Raw genomic sequence first — 16,676 nt, forward strand, 5'->3', positions numbered from 1 at the left:
TTTTGGTTTTGTTTTTATTATCAGAGATGAAAGAAATCTTCTCTTGAGCTCACGTTGCCTTTGCACGACAATGCCTGGCAGCTTATCCGTGGTACTCTGCAAACATATCTGACCGTTGTTATTGGAGCGTCGGGAAGGGACGTGGGGGGCAGCGTGTCCCCGTGTCAGAGCTGTCCTCCCCGAGGTGCTGTAGCGGTGCCATCGGCTCCTGGGCATTTCAACAGCAGTGACGTGGAGAACCATACTGTAACGGCCAAGGAAGCGGTGACTTTTAAATGCATCATTGTGTAGATATGTGTATGTAGATATGTATAAATATATATATAAATATATATATTAAAATGATCTACCTTCACCTTCCCAGTGTTTAAAGATGTCTAACAGAGCACCTGGGTGTGTTTCTCTCCCTCTCACCCATCCCTCGGCCCTGGCACCAGGAGCGCGCACGTGCGTTTCTCGGCGAGCGCATTCAGCCCACGCTTGGCCGGAGACGAAAGCTTTTAAAGCCCTGGGCGAGGAATTCGAGCCGCCACCGAAATTTGCCGAGGACCCCTAACAGCGGGAGCCGCGCACTGCTGCGTGCGGTGGACGGAGCCCGTCCCCGTGTGCCCGGGGCGGAGCCCGCGGCGGCCGCAGCTCCGTGGGGCGGGAGCAGAAGCGCAGCCCCGAGGCTCTGCGCGCACAGCGCGCTCTGCTGTGCCCCACGGGTCGGCCCCGCGCTGCTCCCGTCCCGAGGGGCGATGCCGCGGGGGCTCTGAGGGCGCCCGACGGCTGCGGGTCGGCTCCTCCGCACCGGTATCCAGCTGGGGACGGTGCTGCTCGGAGCTGCCACCCCCTGCCGCGGCCGTGCCCGTCCCCTCGGGTAAGGTCGTGTCACCCTAGACAGACCCGAAGGCCCCGCTGCTCTCACCGAGGCAAATCCCCTTAACCGAGCATCTAATTAATACCTAAAAATACAGCCCACAGCTGCTGCCGGAATCTGCCCTGCAGCAAAGGTAAGGTGAGAGCTGCGGCCCCGTGACCTTGGGGAGGTGCCCCCGGCACCGTGCGGGCCCCAGGTTGGGGCTGGGAGCTCAGGATGGGACCAGAGGTTCCTCTCACCCCAGAGCTGCAGCTGTGCTGCTGTGATCACCTGTGGTTAAGGCAGGCTGCAGCCGGCAGGGACTCTGTCCCCACACCGTGTGATCGTTTTCCTCTTTTCCCCTCTTCAGCTGCAGCTCTGCCCTTCGCTGTTCCTCCCATTGCCCGCGGTGGATTCGTGCCCTCTCCCCGCACGGCCCCACTCCTCACTGAGCACTGCACAGCGCTGTCTGAGCCGTTTTTCATCCCCTGGGGCTGCAGCAGCCGCTGCTGCTCCGGTTGGGGATGGAAGGCTGTGGTCACAGGGGCTCCCCAGTCTCTGTTTCACACCTGACCTTCCCCCCATCCCACACGTGTTAGCCCACAATTTGGGATTGCAGGAGCTGCAGACCCCCCATGCTCCGTTACCTTCAGTGGGGCAGGGGCTCTGGTTCGCTCCCCGTTGTTGCTCCCAGCGTTGCATGCAATGTAAGCTGTGTTTTAGGACCGGCTGTGTTTTAGGACCAGCACAACCAGTGCACAGAGCGCTGACAAAAGCAGTGAACCCCTGCGATCCGCCCCAAACACCTCTGTTGGAAGTGCTGCTGTGGTGCAGGTGGGGCTGTGTGTGTTCCGGGGGGGCCGTGGGGGTCCCGGGTCTGGGGCTCTGGGTCCCCGGGGATCTGAGGCAGAAGTACTGCTTCACGGCTCAGGAGGTTAACGCTGCATCGCTCAGCCGCTCCCGCTGCCTTTTGCTGCTCCCTCGTTGCTTCTGCTGTTTTATTTATTTCTTTTTGGGCGGTTTCACAGATTTCCCTCCTGGGTGACTCTGGAATTAACTCGATCAGTGCACGCCCGACGAAGCAAAACGAGAATTTCCCCCGCAGTCAGGGCTGACTCAGGGGCCGCTCCGTGCAGATGAAGGAGCGGCCGTGTGCGCTCTCCCAGAAGAGGTCGTTTTTGCCCTCAGGGCAGAAAGCGCTGCTCGGAAATTCGGAAAAATCACCCAAACTTTGAATTTCAGATTTTGGTTTCGGTGCCAGGCTGCTCTCTGCCACAGAAGGGTCAGAAAGCAAAGTGTGGATGCGGGCAGCCACGAGCTGCTGGTGGTGGTGGTGGGTGGGGGACTGCTGTCCCCCTCCTGCTGCGTCCCCTCCCGGCTGAGCCTTCTGCTTTCCCCCACTGTAAGGGGGAGTGGGCTGAGTGCAATGCTGTGACCCCCAGCAGAGCAAAGCCCCGAAGATGAGGCAGAAAAAGAAGCAGGAAATCAAAAAACAAAAGGGAATTTCTGCCTTGTCCTCGGCCCAGGCTGCTGAGGTGGAGTGCAGGAGGGAGCGGGCGTGGGGCTGTGGGTGATGCGAATGGGATTTGTGGCTCACAGTATTCTGAAATCTTTTTTAACATATTTAATTTTGTCTTATTCATACGTTGGTACGTTGTCTCTGCCCCGTTCCTCAGCCTTATCCCAGCCCCTGTTGAGGGGAGGAAGGGGTCAGGGGTAGGGGAGGCCACATGGAAAACTGCTGCCTGGGCACTGCCATCCCGTCCAGGTCTGCCCCGTTTTCTGCTCCCCCATCTCCATGGTGTTTTCTTTAAAACTGAACATTATTAATACCCGTGCTATTTTTACCTGGCAGCCGGAGCTCACAATGGTGCGGGGGAAGATGTGAGGCAGCCGGCGGAGCTGGGGCCGGGGGCGGTGTATGGGGGGGGGGCACGCAGGGTTCCACCCAAAATAGCAGCAGAGGGGCAGAGCCGGGGCACCCCAAATCCCACACCCGTACGGTGGGGGCTGTAATCCCCGCCCTATCGCAGTCCCCGGGTGCTCCCTGTGCCCTGTCCCCATGCACAGGTGGTACCCACCCGCACTGACGCTGCTCTCCCTCTGCCCCCAGGTCCCTCTGGACACAGCAGTCCCCTCCTCGCATCGCTGCCCATCCCCGGGCGGCCGCTGCACTCCCCGTTGGACATCAAACACTTCCTGACCTTCCGCCTCAACGGGTCGTCCCCGCTCAACCTCTTCCCCAACTTCAACACGGTGAGTGCTTGCAGGTGGGGGGCACTGGCCAGGGGGCACCTCCTCCCCCACACCTCCAGAATATCCCTCTTCCACCCCGGCCGGGTGATTTCTGCTCTAATTCCAGGGCTGCACACCTTGTGCCGTGCGCCTGTCCCCCCATCAGAGCAAACGCAGAGCGAGTGTGGGGCGGGTGGGCAGCGGTAATGACCCCCCCAGCTGGTTCCTGCCCCATCTGCTGCTCTTAGAAAGCAAAATTAAGGAGGAGGTTTGTCTAAACCAAGATGAATGGGGTTTGCCCCGGGAATCGATAGTAATAAAGTGGCTGTGGAGAGCGGTTTGTAGGGTTTGAAATAAATAAAGGGGGAAAAAAGGAGGAGGGGCGGCTCCGGGGTGAGCCCGGCACTGCAGAGCTGTGTGTGCATCCCACCGGGGCTGTGATCCGGATGAGATCCCCTTGAGCCCCCCACTGTGGGACTTCCTGACCCCCGTCCCCCCCCGCACGGATCGCTGATTCTCACCGCCCCTCTGTAAGTGGCTCTGAGATAAACCGTGCTCCAAAAGCACAAATTATCACTGAGATCTTCAAAGTCGGCCGTAGAAATTAAGTACCAGATCTGTGCTGCTGCTGCTGCATGGGACTCAGACACGTTAACTCCTTCACAGCCCTTTGAGACCCCGGCTCCCCAGGAGCCAGAGGAGGGCTTTCTGATGCCATCGCCGTGGCTGCTCTTTGTGTTCCCGTTTTTAGCAGGCGCTGCTCTGCTCGGGGCTCTCCAGAGCTCAAAAAAAACCAAACCCAAAGAAATTGGAGAAGTGCGGGGCTGAGCCCTGAGCCCCGCGGGTGCTTCGGGGGAAGGGGCAGCGGTGAAGCTGTCTGTGCTCAGCCCGGTGCCCTCACCCCTGTGCCGTGCAGGGCAGGAGCTGTTTGCAGCCCAGCACGGTGCTCTCGGAGCGGGTCACGCAGCTCTCATGAACCCAGCAGATGTTTTACTCTGGAGCGAGCAAAACCTTTCCAAACTGAGCTCTTAAAGCAACAACAGGGAAAGAAAAAAAAAAAAAAAGAAGCCATAGCACAATGCAGAAGGAGCATTTCATGCTTGAAAGGCACTTTCCAGCCCTTGCGATGCTGCAAATCCGCCAGAGCCAGCAGCGCCCTGCAGACAGCAGATGCAACCCGAACTGATGCTCCATCCCCACACGTTCCCGTGCTGACCTCGGCTCCTGGCAGGAAGTTCAGCTCAGAGATCTCTATTTATACCGGTAGGAACACGCAGCGATAAATAAAGTAATCTGAGTCCATGAGGACTGGCTATAAAGCCGGGATCCCGGCCGGGCCGTGCCCCCACCCCCTCTGCTCCGGATGAGCCGAGGTAGGTCCGCAGCGCCCGGGGCTCTGCTCCCACCTGGAACAGCGGAGCAGTGTGGAGGAGCCGATGGAGCGTTTGTGATCCCTTCGGTGGGCACTGGGGGGGCTGAGGGCACTGTGGCGGAGCTGTGTGCGGTCCCCGGGGCTCCTGCGGTCGTTTGGAGACGCGGTGGTGGAGGTGGAGAGGGGGGAGGGCCGCGGAGCAGCGGCGGCCGTGGATGGGGGGTGCAGAGGGGCAGTGTCTGGAGGAGCTGTGGGGCTGAGGGGAGGAGGAGGTGGGGTCGGTGCTGAGCGCTGTGATGGTGGGAGGAGCCCACGGAGGGCTCTGAGCTGCCCAGCAAAGAGAGAGCAGTGCTCCGGTGCTGACACCGGTGGGGCTCCTTTACCCAGAGCATCCAGAATGGAAAGCAGAGTTCCCTGAGAGGCTGCAATGTAGTGTTAGCTAACAGACACAGAAATGGCAAAGGTGTAGCAGCAAGGACCCCCTCCTCTTTAAATACCCCATTCTCCAGCGCTCATCCCTGAGGGGCAGGGGCAGGAAGGCCTCTGGTTCTGGCCATGAACCGGTCCCCGTCCCACAGCCCAGAGCTGCTGCACTGCTTGGGGCCTTCATCCCATCTGTGCCTGGAAGAGGTGAGCACTTCTGTCCCAGCAGAGCTGCTGTGTTGGGGCTGCTGGGTGCAGCAGCATTGTCACCATCTGCAGACTGCTCCACTTCGCCACCGAACCCCAAATGCCTCTTCATTTATATTCTGGATAAGTGAGCAAAATCTCGTAGCAAAGAGGCTCTTCATTAATCACCGCCTTCACCATTCTGCTCACTCCTGGAATGGAATTTGGGGTCTTGATAATGGCTCTGTTGTCCAGGCATGTGCCTTGAAGACTGATGCACCTGTCTCAGCAACTAAATAGCTCTGCAGAGAAATACGATCGCCTCAAACCCCAGGCTCCACTGACAGCAGGACTCAGATAAGATAATCTTCCTATGCCACAGGGTAGTGGAACAATACTTGCATTATAGATTATAGCCACGCTCGAACAAAGAGCTTATTCTTATTTCCCCCCCCCCTTAATAAATGCATTTTGTTTAAAACAATTATGGCTTCTCGAACAAGTTTGCTGGAGGAGGAATGATGCTGAGTGCTGGGGAGGGACAGGAGCACTGGGGGCTGTCAGCACCCGCACGCGTGGGCCCTCCAGCTGCCCCCACTCTGCCTGTGGATGCTGGTGAGGAAAGACACAGATCCCAGTGGATAATTTGAGCCGTTCCCTGTGCACGTGTCCTACAGAGCACTGGGGCTGCATGGGCAGCTGAGGTGCAGTGCAGTTGGCAGCACTGTAATGGAATTGCAGCAGGTAAAAGGTGTTCCCTGGGGGACTGGGAACCCGTGTGGCTCTGCATGGGCACCCCGTGACACCCTGTGACACCCTGTGACACCCCATGACACCCTGGCTTCTCTCTGCCAGATGTCAGTGGGCAGTTGGGCCCTGCAGCTTCATGGGGTGTGAAGGGATGGTTCAAAAAGAGACACAGGAGAGCAGCGGTACATAGCACCCCGTAGGGAGGCTGTATGTAAGGTTGCATACGTAAGGTCATATATGGAAAGAGAGGTAGCACAGAGCTCTGTGGGCCCTGGGCCATGGATCCTGGATCCACCGGATCCTGCAGCTCCCGGTGAGCACGGCGGGGCGGCACTGCAGGGACCCCAGCCCACACCTGTGCCTTCCCTTTGCAGATGGACCCGGTGCAGAAGGCCGTGATCAGCCACACCTTCGGCGTGCCCGCCCCGCTCAAGAAGAAGCAGTTCATCTCCTGCAACATCTGCCACCTGCGCTTCAACTCTGCGGTACGTCGAGGTGGGACGGGGCTGGGGTCCCTGCGCTGCGTCCCACGGCTGCAGCTCCTCAGAGCTCTCCCTGCCCCCGTTCATTTTTTGTCCTCCTCGTCAGGTTGTTCAGCTCTGCTCCCTGCTGCCTTACTCGTGGTGTTTGTGCTCTGGCTGTGATATCAGCTCATGTAGTTTCTATCTGCCCCTCGGGAGCTGGGTGTGCACTCCCTGTGCTGGCCTCCCAGTGCTCTGATGCACAGATGGGTTTAGGTTTTTGTTGTTGTTGTTTCCTGAATTCTTTTATTCAGAGCAAATCAACCACCTTGAGGAGGGGAGGAAGGAAACGTTCATCGATCCCTGTAGTAATGAATTGCACGCAGCTGATCTTTTGTGGTGAGAACAGATTAAACAGCTGGAAAGGGAGTTCTCATTCATACCCCGGCAGCACCTGGAGGAGAGGTTCACAGCCGCAGCTCAGAGCACCTCCGTGTGTTCAGGAGTGGATCTGGGGACTGAGCTCTGTGCTGCTGGGCTGGCACTGGGTACAGCAGAGCACCACGCTGTGCATCCCCACGAGAAGGGGATGGTTTGCAGGGATGAGCAGCACAGAGCTGCTTCAGAGAGGTCGCTGTCAGCGGTTCTGCTCCTCTGTGCTGCTGCTCCATCATGTGCAGAGCTGGGAGCGAGGCAGGAAAGCTCTGAGCACGGCTCGTCTGCTTGAGCCAGTACCGAGCTCAGCACCTGCAGCTGCTCCCGCTGCACCCATGGGTGCTGCACCCAGCGGGGTGTGCTGGCCTGAGTTCCACTGCTGCACCCGGAGAGACGTGCTCCCAGTGCGGCTGTGCTGCATCAGCACAGCCCTGAACGCCTCTTCCAGCCACAGTCAGCTTCTGCAGGCTTAATTATTTTGCTTGGCAACCGAGCAGCGCTGGGAGAAGCGTTCCCGTTGGGAGGAGCTCTCCCGTTCCCAGCCGCTCCCTGGCGGCAGCGCGGTGCACAAAGGCGATGCTCCCTGCCTTCCCCCCCCCCAGCACTGCCGCTCCTGCCCGGCGCTCCGTGGGGCTGCCCCGGCCCGGGCTGGGGCTGCATAGGACGGAGACGGAGACGGAGACCGCACGCCGCTGCAAATCCCTGCGCAGAGCTGCAGCCGGGATTGGTGACCTACTTGTGCTGCAGCCCGGCCCCGTCCAAACCCCGTTAACTGATGGGAGCTGATTGTGTTTGCTAATGAGGCTCTGCTCAGTCCGTGCGCTTGGATGGGCCTTTTTTCTTTCCCCATTACCCGCGCTGCCCGGCTCCCAGCCACCATCCCCTGCCCTTGGGACGTGGGGGGCAGCGCTGCCCCCCAGCACTGCGAGCAAAGGAATCGGTCCGCTCGGGGGTGGTGTCCCAGTTCACGTTGGATTCAGTTTCCATGAAGTGCCAAACCGTGGTTGTTTTCGGTGACAGTGCAGCATTGTCCGTGAGCGCTCAGTACACAAATGTCTGCGGTCCTCTCTTTGTGGATGTTTTTATCTGCTGTGTGCAGGCGTGGGCCCATCGATGTGCACTTCATTATTCAGCGTTCCCTGGGAGAAAGGAGCCCCTGGATGTAAATTGCATGTCAGATGCCCGCGAGGTTACAATGGGGGATGTGTCCTCCCCACCAACGTGTGTTTTAGTTTTAATTTTACAGCTTGCCATTCGCTGTATGTTTCTGATGCCGTACATTTCTCTGAAGGTTTCTTTCAAAAGGGGTTTGGTGCATTTAATCAGAGCAGGATCCTTATCTCGGCCTCACAGTGCAGGGGAAGCTTTGCACAGAGATACCTCGGTCTGAATGTGTGTGCAGAGCGGTTCGGTGGGAGGGGAAGAGCAGCTCTGTGCCACTCCCGGCCAAGAATGTCACCTCCAGGGACGGGTGGCACTGGGGTGTGTGTGCACAGCCAGCCTGGGGGGGCTGTCCGAGCTGCTGCTGCCAGGACCACCCTGCACCCCCCGTCCGTCTGTCCATCTGCAGCACTGATGCAGTGCCCCCCTCTGTCTCCCCCACAGAACCAGGCAGAAGCCCACTACAAAGGCCACAAGCACGCCCGGAGGCTGAAGGCCATCGAGGCCATGAAGAGCAAGCAGAAGGCGGTGGGGGCTGCGGGCAGGGACAGCGTGGCCGACTTCAGCCCCAGCGTGGAGGGTGGTGAGGATCCCAGCAGTGCAGGTACAGGAAGGGTTAGGGCACAGCCCCGGTGCTGCGCAATGATCTGTGCTCGTGGGGCAGCAGTGCTGCTATGGATGATGTGGTCTGGGTGCTGCACCCAACCTGCTGTGGGCAGCACCGTGTGCCCGAGCATCCCTCAGCCATCAGCTGTGGAGCTGCAGGGCGCAAGAAGGGATGGGGGTGCTTCCGCTCTGGGGTCACATTTTGGCTGCAGAGATGGGAGCAATGCTGCTCAGCAGTGTGCAGCTGAGGTGTGGGTTTGGTCCCCTCGAGTTGTTCCGTGTTTGAGCCTCGCTTGCTGCTGGTTATTGGGACAGGAATGCTCAAGGCAAAGGCTGCACTCAACTACTGCACCTGCAGCACTATGCACAGTGGGAAAAGCATCCTGAGTCCCACCCCCCCAAGGAGTGTGGGTGGGACCCGGTCCTGCTGGCCCTGGGGGCTGTGCTGTGCGGCCCTGCAGCCCCCACCCCTGTTTGCAGCCCACATCCTGCAGTGCTGCAGTGTTTTCCCCGAGTTTGGTCTTCCTGGGTGATGTTTATCAACACAGATAATGGCTGTGGCAACAAAGTGTTCCCTGCCCAACCACGGAGTCTGTAGGAGCTGGCACTCATCCTCAGGGCTGAGCACAGCTGCAATGAGTTGCAGAGATAAGCTGTGATAGGAACAGCAGAGCAGAGCGGAGCCCCTGGGCCGGGCTCAGGGCTGCTCTCCAAAACCCCAACGAGGAAAAGAAAGCTTTCACCGTCAGTTGATTTCTGACCCCCTCCCCCCTTTTCCCTCCCTTCCCGGCAGCCCCCCCCAGCGACCCCAAGGAGGCGGACGGTGACGGCCCCGACGTGGCACTGCTGCCCGGCTCTGAGCAGCCGCCCGCGGAGCTGCCGGGCAGTGCCGCCCCGGGGGGGTCCCCTCCGCCCTCTGAGCCGTCCGAGGCCGCGTCCGACGCTGCCAGCATCACCTCCTCGGCCGCGCAGGGAGCGGAGACGCAGGCGGCAGAGTCGGGCAGCAGCACTGGGTCAGCCCCTGACAGCGAGAAGGAGGGCAGGAAGGGCAAGCAGCACCTGTACTGCCCCACCTGCAAGGTGACCGTCAACTCGCTGTCGCAGCTGGAGGCTCACAACACGGGTAAGGGCAGCGCCTGGGGACGGCATCTGCGCGGCCTTGCGAGTTAATGGGCGTTGCTTTAGTTAAAAGGGGTTAATGAAGGTGGCTTAAAGAGGTGGGCAGTGGTGGCTTACCTCCGCTGCGGCTTAAGGAGTGAATTCAAGCGAGGTCAGAACCTCCCTCATTGTTCGTGTAGCTTAATTAAAGACCTTTTCAGATACATTTATTGGAGCGATTGGAGGGCGCTTTGTACTCTGTTTCAGTTCGGCTCTAACAGAAGCCGCAGTGCCAGGACCTGCCCAGAGCAGCCCGGCACTATTGGGAACCACGTGGGGAGGGGAATGAGCCCCACAGCGCAGCTCCCCCCAGTGCCCCCAGCTCCGCAGTGCCGCAGTCTCTGCAGTGCTGGCTCCATCTGCACGCGATGCTCAGCGTGAGCAGCCCTGATCCTAAAGGGGGAGCCCCCCCCCCAACCGCAATGGGAGCCGGGAGCCGGCAGCCCCCGCCCCAGGGCTTAGCTGCAAACGTGTCCTTTGGCTTTTGTCAGCTCCGGTTACAAAGACAGGCACTGATTTGGGGAAAAAAGAACAAACAAACAAAATGTTCGCAGGCTGCCGCTCCGGCTGTCACGCAGCGCTGAGCTCAGGCTCCTTGCTTAACGCCTTGAAAAATAGAAGGAATTAGTGGGGGCTTGAATTACCCGCCCACCCCCAGCCCTCGCTGGGAAGGGGCAGGCGGAGCACCGTGTCCCCACGTGTGTGGGATTTGGGGTTTCTCCTTCCCTGCCCCCTGTGGCCCCACTGAGCTGTTCCCAGCTCTGAGCTGGCACTGCTCTGACCTTGGGTGCGGTGCAGATGCTGCATGCTGTGCTAATGCCCGGGGCAGGGGGACGGCTCCAGGACACGCTGAAAATAGACCTTCCTAAGGTCTGACGTGTGGAAGGAGTGGGGGGAGGCGTCTCTGGGAGCAGAGGGCTTGTGGTCTGGAGCTTGAGGGGGGTTGGGAAGGGGCTCCTGCATCTCAGGGTGGGTTGGGACAGAGTTCTGCTGCAGAGGGACTGCGGGTTCGGTGTCTGCTGAGCGTCTCTCTGTCCCCAGGTGCCAAGCACAAGTCGATGCTGGAAGGACACAGCGCACAGCTGCGGCGTGGCCGGGGCAAGCTGCTGGCCCGGGCAGGGCACAAGGCCAAGAGAATCGGCAACAAGGGCAGCATCAACATCCAGAACAAGGCGTTCCACTGCCAAGTGTGCGAGATCTACGTGAACTCGGAGACACAGCTCAAACAGGTGATGGCACGGAGCCCCAGGCATGCAGTTCCCCTGGGAAATGCAGAGCCCTCTGCGAAGGGGCTCCGGTGCGTCAGCACGGTGGCTGTGGGAGAGGAGCATCTCTGGAGTCCTGGGTTTTACAGGACACATCCCTTTGAAATCCCTCCCTTAAGCCAAAGGGAATCTGCATGTGTTTGTCATAGCCCTGTGGATTTTCCCTGCTGTGGGGAGAACACAGATTTGGTGGGGGGGAGGGGGTGGAGAGGGGACCAGCTGTGACCGTGGTGCCCATCGCTTGGCCCTCGTCCTCTTGCAGCACATGAGCAGCCGGCGGCACAAAGACAGGCTGGCTGGGAAGCCTCCCAAGCCCAAGTACAGCCCCTACAACAAGCTGCAGAAGAACGCTGCCCTCGCAGTGAGTATTCTCAAGGTATCTGTCTCCCAGCACATCACCCACCCGCTGGCTGGCTGCAACACCCAACTGCATGACACATCTCCTGCAAGAAGACACACTGTTGTTCTCACAGCCTCCGCTCCTTGCACCCCACGGATCCCTTTGGGGAGGGGTGCGGAGCTGAGAGGAGGCTCTGGTTTCCCTTCATGTGAAGGAAAGCACGGGGAGAGCGCACCCCTCTGGCAGCAGCACTTGGGGTCCTTCCACCTGGCTCACGTTTGGCAGTGGGCAGCTGTGCTGCTCGGGTGCCTGGGGTTGGCATGGTTCAGCTGAACCAATCCCAAATGTATATCTACAGAGACCTGAGCCTCCCTGCCTGGTGTGGCAGAAATACCAGCCCTGGAGCCAGGGCTGCGCGGTGCTGGGGCTGCGCGGTGCTGCTCTCACCCAGTGCAGCCCTCATGTGCTCTCCTCTCCCTCCTGCAGTCCAAGCTGGCTCTGCAGAAGCACCTCACCAAAACGCTGGCAACACGTTTCCTGCCCAGCCCGCTCACCACGGCTGTGTGTGCCATGCCAGGGCCCCTCGCCCTGCGGCCAGCCGCTGCCACCACGCTCTTCCAAGCCCCGATCCTCGGACCAGCCCTCTTCCGAACGCCGCCGGCCCACGTCCGCACCACGCCGGGCCCCATTGTCTTCGCACCCTACTAGAGCCGCTCGCTGGGGGTCCGTCAGCTGTGCCATAGGGGCTGCGTGGGGCAGCGTGCCCACACTGACTGCTCTCCTGGCTGATGGGAAACCGTAGCAGTAGGCATCGACCCAGGCTTCCCCTTTGCTTCCAGCTGGCTCCTGTCGGTGCACAACGCTCTGGAGGAGCCCAGCCAGCCCCACCGTGCCCTCTCCTGCCGCTCCCCCTGCCCATGTGGGGTGAGGATGGTGCTGGAGCCACCAGGACCCTGCTGTGCTTCTTGTCTGCCTCCTGGTTCCCAGGCTGGGAGGAGAGGAGCTGGCTGGTACCTCGGGGATGGAGCAGGTCCCTGCTGGTCTCATCTGTCCCACGCCAAAGAGCCATTGGCCATGGTGGTCACATCCTCACTCTGAGAGCAATAGGCAAAGCCTGGGGCTCGCTCCTCTGCCCTCTGAAAGCACACAGCCTTTCTCCCAGGCACCCCGAGAAGCACAGAATTTGGGCACAGGCTCTGCTCCCATCTGCGTTGCACTCCCTGAGGTGGAAAGGAGGGGATGCTGTGCTCTGAGCCCTGCTTGGCACCAGCTGTTCACCTCAGTCCCACCCCTGGGGGGACAATCCTGCCCCTACCTCAGGGGAGATGCTGTGAGGCTGCGTGAATGTCCCCAAAAGCACTTTTGGTTCTCCAGAGGAAGGCACTGTCGCTGCTCGCCATCCACCCCATCCCCATTAGGAGCTTCCAAGGAGTTTGTGACTCCACCAAGCGAAGGCGTCCTGTCCCGGCAGCCCAGACAATCAGGGAGGAAGGAGCAGGCACCGCCGGTCTCCCTCGGATGCTCTCTTTTCACTGTGCTCAGAAGGCCCAGCGAGGACCTGCTCTGGAAACTGTACCCGCTGCTCTCCGCGTTTCCAGCGCTGCTGTAAATAGAAACCTGCAGGAAAGTCGCAACCCAAATGGACCTCACGCTGGACTGACGACCCACCCCGATCTATGCAATCCCACGGGAGCAGCTGGCTCGTTGTTTGTTATGTTTTTGGTGCTCGTGCTGTCTGTAGGGCTGGGAGTGTTGTTTGGAGCAGAAAGGACACAAAGCAGCACTCAGCTCTGTGCAGGTGGTTCCTCTGCTGTGCTGTCCCCTCCCGTCCCCAGCCTGGGTGCTGGCTCAGAGACCTCTGCAGCATCCCAACACAAGGCCGTGTTCTTGCCCAGCCCTTAGGAAGAGGTGATTTGCACATCTGGGAATCCACACGCACAAGCGCACATATCTGACATCTTGACCATAAGCAACACCTGGATTTCAGGAGGATTTTGCCCAGCGTGCTTTGCTGATGCTCAGGACGAGGTCTTGGAGGTGTACAGGGACCTGCTGCCACTTAATGCTTCTGTTCCCAAGAGTGGGAACCCCGGGTGACAGCAGGGACTGCTGCATGGACCCACTGGCACAGAGCACAGCTCCCATGTCTGGAGGGCACTCTGCTCGCACTGCCGACCCCTGGAGTGCTGCTGCTGTGTTCCCCATGCAGAAGAGTGCAAAGAAGCATCTGAGTATGGATTTATCTGCTCAGGGCATCTCCCTCTACCTCAGGGAGAGAAGGGGAGAGAGGGCACCAGGGGAAGGGGAATCATTTATGGAAAAATCCGAGTAGAGACAAGGTCCTGAGGTGGTGGGGAGACCCAGCTGGGAGAGCAGCTGAGGGTAGAAGGCTCCAGCAGCAGTGGCCTCAGCCAGGACAGGGAGGAAGCCCCACAGCCTAGGACACACGTGTGTCCCAGACCAAGAGACAACCCCACACCCCCCAGGACAGGATCCCACGCTGGCTGGGGTTCAGGGGACAGGGGGATGTGGCTCTGACAGCATCTCAGTGCCAAGCAGCCTGCAGCCACCCAGGCCCTCACCGTCCCTGTCTCACTGTGCTCTTCTCCAGGCCTCCTCTCAGCTCTGGCTGCAGCAGAGGGCAGCACACCTCCCCTGCACGCACACACCAGCCCCGGAGCGCAGGGAGCAGACGGCTGTGACTGTGCTGCAGCCTGCAGGAGCTGCTGGGCACCAGTGGGTTGTTCCCCTGCATTTTGTTCTAAAAAGCCTGTGCTGGAGCCAGCAGTGGCTGCTCCTGTCACCCCCCCACCAGTGGAGTCCTGATACACTCCTACACTTGGCACTTTAACCCTTGAAAGCCATTCCTTCTAATAACAATAATACTGCAATGAGCTGCATAAGAACATCCTGCCTCTATCGCATCCCCTTTGCCTCCAGAGACCCCTCCCTGCTCCCATGCAATCCAAAGCATTTACTGCCTTTGACTTAGCATATGCTGTACTAGATAGTAGGGCATAGTCCATAGCGCTCAGTAAGGCGTGCCCCTCTGTAAATAACCTTGGAGTGATGTGAACAGTTTGATTCCAAAAAAAAAATAAAAAAATAAGCCAACAAAAACCAGAAAAATGGAATAACAGACTCTAGGGACTTGGCCAGTACCCCTCCTGTAATGTTCACTGTATATTTTTTGATGTACTATAACTGTTGGGGAAAAAAAAAAAGAAAAAAGGAAAATATTTTGATAATCGAATCTCATCGCTTTATTGTGTTACTCAGTAAATAAAAGGAACAAGTATAAACAAGCCAGGGCTTTCTTGTCATTTTTTCCTAGATCCAGACGAGCCAAAGGGAGCACGTGTTGCCAGGCAGGACTGGCAGAACCATCCTTTTGTCTCATGGTAGCTCTGAGGACAGCCAGCATCGTGACCGTGGGGTGGTGAGAGCTGCCCCCATGTGTGCATGGGCACAGCACAGCCCTGCACCTCCCGGGTCAGGACTGGGTCTGTCCTCAGCAAGAGGAGTGCTGGGCTCTGTGAGACCCTGCCCTCTGTAACAGCACCCTGCCCTGCTCTACACTGCATTTCCTGGGGCAGGAGCTCAGCTGCACTCAGCTCGAGCGAGGACTGAATGTTCCTGCATGTTGAGGTGCAGAGGATGTGGCCAGGTAAGGAGCAACCTGCAAAGCTGCAGCACCACAGAGCCAGCTGGGGGAGGTCAGGGACACTGGGTTCGTCTCATGTTGGATCAGTGAGTACAAAGAGAGCAGCTCTTGAGAGGGGGAATCTTTTCCCGTGGCCCAGCTGTGCTCAGGTGCAACGCTGATCCCAGGCTGCAGGACAGCCCTGGGCTGGGCCTCCTCAGAGGCAGCACGTGTCCCCTAGGTGTCAGCCTGTGCCCTGAGAGCAAAGGGGTGCACTTGGTGAATCCTGGCTTAATGTAATGCCTTAAACATTGCCAGGGCCTGGGCAGTGAAAACAGCTCCTGTGTCAGTACAGGGAGATGGGTCACCTCTCTCCTCCTCAAAGACCACCACTAGCCCTGCGAAGCCCACTCCTCATGCCACCAGGCTTCCTGTGGGCTCCATATCACCAAACAGGCTCAGCAGGAGGTATGTGCAAGGGAAGGAGAGAGGTGGGGGATAGGAGGTGGCAACAGAAGTGCAAGACGAGGCTCAGCCATCCACGGACCCGCTGCCCTTGTTCTTGCGACTCAGGGGAAAAGCAGACTTGCTTTGTGGCTGTGTCATCTTACTGGCCAGGTAGATGAAGGGCTCGATCAACGTACGGCGGTCGGCCACAGACACTTCCCACAGCTTCACCTTCTCGCCCTTGGCCCAGTGCTGGGCTGCGTCGTGGTCCACCCGGCGCTGCTCCTGAAGGTCACATTTATTGCCCAAAACCACAATAGTGACCTGTTCAGAAATGAGTGGGAAAAAACCCGGTTGGTAACAAAAGCAGAGCTGAGCAGTGCTGCCCCAGCAACGCCTCCAGGGCCAGGCCCTGCCCCACAGCCAATTCCCCCTTGCAGAACATCTCCCCCAGCGCTCCCTTTGGACACTTTCACCCTTCTCTTTGGGTTCATTTCAAACCAATCCCAAAATGGAAGGGGTTGCACACACAGCACTGCAGAAGCCTGCAGGAAAAGTCCCACCTGCGCAGCCAAGAAGAGAGATCTCAGCCAACGCCAATAGGACCAACAGCCCCCTATGAAGTAACCAAAGGAGCAGATCTCCGTTTTCCCCATCGGCAACACACGCAGACCTGCCTTCACCTGCAGCCCCTCTGCCCACGGGGTCAGAGCACACAGCCACCCAGGACAGCGGCCGCCCCCGAGTGACAGTCCTACGGAGCAGCACTCGGTCACCCCGCCGTGACAGACCGAGGGGAGGCGGCTCCACGGGTGGGAGCTCCCAGAGCAGCCCCTGCCCGCGGCAGCGCTCACCTCCTTCTTGTCTTTGCACTTGTCGATCTCCTTCTTGAGGAGCTCCACCCGCTTGAAGGACTCCTTGCTGTCGGTGCTGTACACCAGCACGTAGCCGTCGGTGCAGGAGAAGCAGTGCTTGGGCAGCTCCAGGCCGTCCCGCAGCCCACGCGTGTCGTAGAAGCGCACCTGCTCGCGCACGCCGCGGTCCGTCTCGATGGAGCCCACGTAGATGTCCTCCTGGGTCTCGATCATCTCCGATCCTGCGGGACGGGCACAGGGGTGAGCGGGGCCCCGGGTCCACGGTCCCCGCGCCCACCCCGGCACGCACCGACCACGTGGTTGCCGTACAGCAGCTGCTCCAGGATGGCGGTTTTGCCCACGGCGGCCTGCCCGCACACCACCACCTTGCAGCTCTTCCCCATGGCACCGCTCCGGGGCCGCCGCGCGGGGCTCCGGGCGCCGTCAGAGGATGGGGATGGGAACGAGGACCGGGACCGGGACGGGTCCGCCGAGGAGC

The 16,676-nt window shown here is 59.5% G+C and overlaps 3 protein-coding genes across 4 annotated transcripts in view; 2 read left to right on the plus strand and 1 right to left on the minus strand.

Moving 5' to 3' along the window:
• ZNF385C (zinc finger protein 385C) overlaps positions 1-13,397 on the plus strand; it is a 48,993-nt gene extending 35,596 nt beyond the window's left edge. The window contains 7 exon segments of the mRNA XM_065749145.1: positions 2,955-3,097; positions 6,182-6,292; positions 8,309-8,468; positions 9,264-9,593; positions 10,670-10,857; positions 11,156-11,269; positions 11,720-13,397. Coding sequence (XP_065605217.1) covers positions 2,955-3,097; positions 6,182-6,292; positions 8,309-8,468; positions 9,264-9,593; positions 10,670-10,857; positions 11,156-11,269; positions 11,720-11,941 — 1,268 coding nt within the window. The 3' untranslated portion in view covers positions 11,942-13,397.
• Positions 1-16,676, plus strand: part of RAB5C (RAB5C, member RAS oncogene family) — a 77,759-nt gene that overhangs the window by 59,885 nt on the left and 1,198 nt on the right. Inside the window, exon 6 of one of the 2 annotated variants that reach the window (XM_065749177.1) lies at positions 9,144-9,158. The exons of the other annotated variant lie outside the window; for it this stretch is intronic. The gene's annotated coding sequence lies outside the window, so the exon portion shown is untranslated. Of the gene's footprint in view, positions 1-9,143; positions 9,159-16,676 lie in introns of those variants that run through there. 2 annotated transcript variants of the gene reach the window in all.
• Positions 15,114-16,583, minus strand: NKIRAS2 (NFKB inhibitor interacting Ras like 2). The gene is made up of 3 exons (XM_065749187.1): positions 16,488-16,583; positions 16,178-16,419; positions 15,114-15,647 (listed from the first exon to the last, which is right to left on the minus strand). The coding sequence occupies exons 1-3, from the start codon at positions 16,579-16,581 to the stop codon at positions 15,408-15,410; spliced, it is 576 nt and encodes a 191-aa protein (XP_065605259.1). The 5' UTR covers positions 16,582-16,583; the 3' UTR covers positions 15,114-15,407.

The sequence above is a fragment of the Cyrtonyx montezumae genome, unplaced genomic scaffold (assembly GCF_038088225.1).
Source record: "Cyrtonyx montezumae isolate F1298 unplaced genomic scaffold, pur_monq_1.0 scaffold_58, whole genome shotgun sequence".
Taxonomy (NCBI): Eukaryota; Metazoa; Chordata; class Aves; order Galliformes; family Odontophoridae; genus Cyrtonyx; species Cyrtonyx montezumae.

Bases quoted from the DNA above. Each gene is read 5' to 3' on its own strand.
- NKIRAS2 (XM_065749187.1), bottom strand. From the start codon at position 16,581: ATGGGGAAGAGCTGCAAGGTGGTGGTGTGCGGGCAGGCCGCCGTGGGC. The intron at 16,420-16,487 runs GTGCGTGCCGGG...CCCGTCCCGCAG, and splicing joins GTACGGCAACCACGTGGTCG to GATCGGAGATGATCGAGACC. The intron at 15,648-16,177 runs GTGAGCGCTGCC...ATTTCTGAACAG, and splicing joins AGTGCAAAGACAAGAAGGAG to GTCACTATTGTGGTTTTGGG.